The 5,349-nt window shown below is 34.3% G+C and overlaps 2 protein-coding genes across 2 annotated transcripts; one reads left to right on the top strand and one right to left on the bottom strand.

Moving 5' to 3' along the window:
- On the top strand, positions 1,872-2,861 carry LOC105163905 (transcription repressor OFP17). The gene has a single exon (XM_011082431.2). The coding sequence runs from the start codon at positions 2,201-2,203 to the stop codon at positions 2,777-2,779; it is 579 nt and encodes a 192-aa protein (XP_011080733.1). The 5' UTR covers positions 1,872-2,200; the 3' UTR covers positions 2,780-2,861.
- Positions 3,048-5,238, bottom strand: LOC105163904. The gene is made up of 2 exons (XM_011082429.2): positions 3,880-5,238; positions 3,048-3,164 (listed from the first exon to the last, which is right to left on the bottom strand). The coding sequence occupies exons 1-2, from the start codon at positions 5,236-5,238 to the stop codon at positions 3,048-3,050; spliced, it is 1,476 nt and encodes a 491-aa protein (XP_011080731.2).

Consider the following 5,349-nt stretch of genomic DNA (forward strand, 5'->3'; position numbering starts at 1 on the left):
ACCGGTCAGGTTAAAGGGAATGGGCTTGGATCGGGTCATGGGCTTGAGTGGAATGAGGGTTGGGCCTTGGTGATTAAAAAGGTCATCTCAACACTAATAATGTGATAAATTGTAACAATCAATTTTTAAATTATGTGAAAACTAGTATAAAACTCATGCCAAGGTATGGATAAATATTTTTCAATTTAAATTGAGATCGTAATAATAAATATTCAAGAAAGTCCATTTATATAATTGAATAAAAAATTATTATGCTATAGTTTTCACTACTCCTATATAGCACTTTTAATAAAAAAATATAAAATGTAAATCTTCTTTTTTTCGTTTTTTTACAAAATTTTAATTGAATGACTTATTAATTTGTTTTTAAAATAACCTAAATACGAAAATTGAACATTGTCATTAGTACATCTTCAGAGATGGAGAAGACGAATTCTAGTGTTGTTGTCCTATGTTTCTACACTGTCTTATTATATATTTTGTTATTTATGATAATTATGCAATTGAGAAATGGTATACTATGTAGAGTTCATGATAAGTAGTGAAAAAGTAGAACAAAAAAATCCATCTTCTAAATAATTGTTAAGTATTTTGCCACCTTTTTATCATAAAATTGGAATCTAAAAAATTTATCTAATATTAAAATAAAATCATTCAGTTAGAAGCCATTCATGTTAAAATTTTCAACTGAATTTTTAATTTAATAACATTGAGGATTTTTATTTTGAATTTTTTAATATTTATTCTTTACTATTATTATTATTATTTTATATTTTGAAGTTTGAATTAAAATTTACATTTTACGGGAATGCTATTCATTTTAAATCTTACGATACCAATGTAAATCAATTTAAAAATAATAAACTAATTTTTTTTTGTTTTTTTTGCTGCTATAAGAGAATTTCAATTTTACCTAATCTCTGCTTGTGCCTCATGTGGAATTCAGATGCCTATTTCATACAAAAGTTAATGAACCAAACTTACATACTTTTTCATTTATATGATACTATTTTTATGAAGCTAACAAAGCATAGTACTGTGGCCACAAAAATACAATTCGCTCAGAATATATATTCATCCTCTTTGTAGTTTAGAGGAATTAGGAATGGCAAATAATTCTCTTCTTAGATATAATTTTGTTCTTATACCTCAGTAAGGGTACGGATGTCTTCTAACAATACCTCAGTAAGGGTACGGATGTCTTCTAACAATAGATAAACACTGGGGAGACTCTCAATATTACCTATTTAATCATAAGTTGTAATTATTAATATTTTTTATCTCCAATATATTATGATAAAAATCAATAGTATGTGAAAGTACAATTTCAAAATAATATTTTACTATTAATAATAAAATAAAATCGATTAGTTAGAAGTCAATCATGCTCAATTTTTCAAAAGCATTTCTAATTTAATAAGATTTGTAAAAAAAATTTAAAATTTATTCTTTCATATATCTATATATATAGTTTTTAAAGTTTTATACATTATTCCGATACTATTCATTTAATTTTATTGTGTCCTAGTAAATAATATTTTAAAGTATTTAAAAATATCTTCCAACAAATGAATCACCCAAAAATATTATTAGTCTATTTATATTTTTAGTTGGATATATTTATTATTATCCAAATAGTTTACAAGTATTGAGACTCTTAAATAGTCTTATTTTGATATAATTTTATTCTTTTATAACTAATTTTTGTTTTAATTTATTATGTAAATAATTATTGAAATAAAAATATAAATGTATTTTCACAATAAAAAGAAAAACACGAGACATTCACACACCTACCTGCAATATAACATAGATAGAGTTTAGAAGGTGTCAATGTTATTCCACATTAACTTATTTAACTATGACAAAATACATATATAATGGTGAGAGAGGGGTCTAAGTGGTAGCCAACTATCACATAGACATCCCTTGAGGCGGCTGAAGAGCTGAATAAGTTTCATTTATGGTACAGCAGTTTTCCCTACGAAAACTAGACGTGAAATCCACATAAATCATACTCTCAAACACCCTTTACTTTAGCCTTAAATAAGACAACTCACCCGGTCTTCTCTTCACCAACTGTTTGTTGTGTGTGTTTTTCTGTTGCACCAACCATCAAACTGCGCCAAATTCAAGCAACAAAGAAACCCATAAACCATCATCGCTTCATCCACACTCAGCCCCCTCAATCAAATAAGAAATGAGTCTGCATTCCTTCAAATGCAAGCTTTTGAAACCATGCAAGAAACTACTGAATCTCTTCAAGTTCAGACTCCATAAACCAGTCTTTATAAGAGCCCTTCAATCCCGTCACCGCAGACCTAAAGTCAGGAAGACAGCCACCCACGAGGGCCGTATCCCGAAAATCCTGTCGGTTCTGCATTCATTGAGACGAAAGAGAGAGATGGACGACCGACTCACGGAGATGAAGAGCTTTTTAGACATCGAGAATCATCACAAAGCACCATATCCTTCACCCATCACCCCAGCATATATAAGACTGAGCGGGGCTGCTAGAAAGAACAACATTCACGATCAGGATGATGATGATGCTCAAGATGCATGCAGGAGCTTTGAGAACTATCTGGTGGAGATGATTGTGGAGGAGGGGAAAACCAGAGATTTGGTTGATGTTGAAGAGCTTCTGTACTGCTGGAAGAACCTCAGGTGTCCGGTGTTTGTTGATCTGGTGTCCCGATTCTATGGAGAGCTGTGCAGGGATTTGTTTTCTGATAGATGTGAGAATGATGATGGGACACCAAAAGGACTTCTAAGTTAGAACTGGTTTATATGACATTTTGGTTCTTCTGTTGTAAACTGAAAATGTGTTTGATGGAATGAAATTCATACTTTGCAGCAAATGATATCAAACTTACAATTCTAACAACATTAGTAGCATACATCTGTTTAAAGGAGTCTTATAATACTAAGTACTAACAGCAGGTAGCATTTCCACCAACATGGTAACCAAACAGCAGGCATGCATGCTGGACAAGATTCCAAACATTCATTAAAAGACAAGTTTCTCACAACTGCTACCATAGTTGTTACCGTAGAAGGGAAACCAGTGATGGTATTCCTGGGAGGTGAAATGTAAACCAGAAAGCAGTCACAGCTGAAAAGACTTCAAAGATAAGAACCCTATAACCTTTTGTGGAAGTAGGCTAATAAAAGAAAGAGCAAACAGTTCAGGAGTAATAACAGAACTTTTTCCTTGGACATTGTTAAAATTACTGTAGCATGTGACGATAAAAGTGATGTAAATCATCTATGGGCCATATTTTAAATGCCACCAAGGCACATATGAACTATGGAAGGAGGTAACATTGATAGATTAGTAATAGAGATAATCTCATGAAATAGTTGATAGTCAGATTTTTATTTCAAAATTCCGCAGATCTGCCAAAACTCAGAGGTCCCTAATTGAAACTACACGCATAGAATATGGATTTACGTGTGTGTGTGTGTGTGCACACGAGTGAGTATATATATATACACTCAGCAAAGATGCAATCTAGAAATAGAAATAAAGTGCAACGTAACGGAAACACTTCTAAATCTACAAGTGAGCCAACATTCCGTAGATAAGGTAAAGTTTTGTACAGATATCATATGTAAAAGTGTTTCAAGACACAACAAAGTTGATTATATTTACATGTCAAAATGCAGCATATAATTTAATTACAGAGCATATATTTCGTTCGAATATTACTACATGAAAGTCCAGGCTTTGCGGACTGCACTGATGATGCCATAGCATTACATCTAGCTATCAGGTCAACCTGCTGCTTATCCATATAGTTGAGAAGCAAAAAATACAACAGCTTTCATAATCAGTGCGTAATACCACTCCTCCTAATGTGTGACATTTGTGGATACCCCGCTAGACACATATACTTGAGACCTGATTAAAGTCTCCCCTAGCTTAAAACCAGGCATGACCATGAACTCAACTTTGTATCTTTCTTGGCCCCTATCAAACGAAGCCTTGTGTTCCTTGAGCTCCTCTAGAACCTCCATATATACCTCTGAGAACTCACTTCCTTGCTTAACACCATACATTTCAGCTTTAGGCTCAATAAAAGCAGTAAATCCCTGCAAAAACCAAACACATCTTGCCATTCTGACAAAGGCACGGTAGAAAGGGGTATGTGGGTGAACCCCATTAGCCACAAGATTCCTGTGGTCCAAGTTCCCAAAAAACGACTCTTCCATCTTGGGATGAATTACTAACAGATATTTCGTTCTGCAAAACTTGGCAAAACTAGATTTTGGGTCTTCCATCAAAGCAACAATAGGGTCGTCCAGTTTCATTATGTTCTCCAAAAAACAAGGTTGTGGTGAAAACCCATAAAACATCCTTCTGGCAACATAAGCTTCAAACGCATATTTTTTGTGCGACCTCTTTGCATATAAAACAGATGCTTGAATTGCATTAGCAGCCTGATCTAGATCCCAATCTGAAAGTTTCATTAAGGCAATCAACGGCTTTGCAAAATCATGAATAGCTTTTCCAACTACCTTCACAACATTCTCAAAGGAACAGTGATTTAAACCCTTAAAACTTTCTCTCTCTCTCTCCCTAATCTCTTCTGCTAACTTTTTATTCATCATTTCCAGCTCCTGAAGATGTCGCTGCAAATTACCCACCTCCTTGTCCTTACTCTTGGCTTGCAACTTCAACTTCTCTAGAGCCTTCTCTTTAACCTGAATTTCAGCAAGCAAAAGAGCTGAACATGCAGAAGCAGATTTAGCTTCCTTCAATAGCTTCTCTTTATAAGCCTTCTTAATCTTGCAGAGAGAATCAAGCAGAGATACCACTTCTTCATCAGCAGCTTTAATTTTCTCAGGATCATACGGAAGATGAGCTTCTTGGAGCTTAACATAAGCTAATTTCAAAGCCAAAAGCGTGTCAAACAATTTTAAGATCTCCACATGACCACATATATTCCCGTTCTTTTGTACCTCAATGGGCTGCAGATGCACCTTCATGGTGTCAAACGCAGCATCCTCCATAGCATGGCTGCTTTCTTCATCTAATAGAGTCGCATTGTCCCGGGAAACGACCTTGTAGATGTGACCTTGGTCTTGGTTTTCAGATGCATTAAAGACACCAATGGACCTAAACTTACAGGCCTTGGCGAACTTCGAGACGATATCCGAAACGTTTGAAGAGGGTTTAAGGGGTTTAGAACTAGCTGCAAATTCCATTCCCTGCTTATCCGATTCGAAACCCATTTTCCAAAATCCCACCGACCCAAGATCTGCTTTTTAATCAAGAACTCAAAACTGACTATGATCAACAATTAATCTTCAGAGAAACAATGCCAGCAGAAAAGGGCTCAAAGT

The sequence above is a fragment of the Sesamum indicum genome, linkage group LG6, assembly GCF_000512975.1.
Source record: "Sesamum indicum cultivar Zhongzhi No. 13 linkage group LG6, S_indicum_v1.0, whole genome shotgun sequence".
In the NCBI taxonomy this organism is placed as follows: Eukaryota; Viridiplantae; Streptophyta; class Magnoliopsida; order Lamiales; family Pedaliaceae; genus Sesamum; species Sesamum indicum.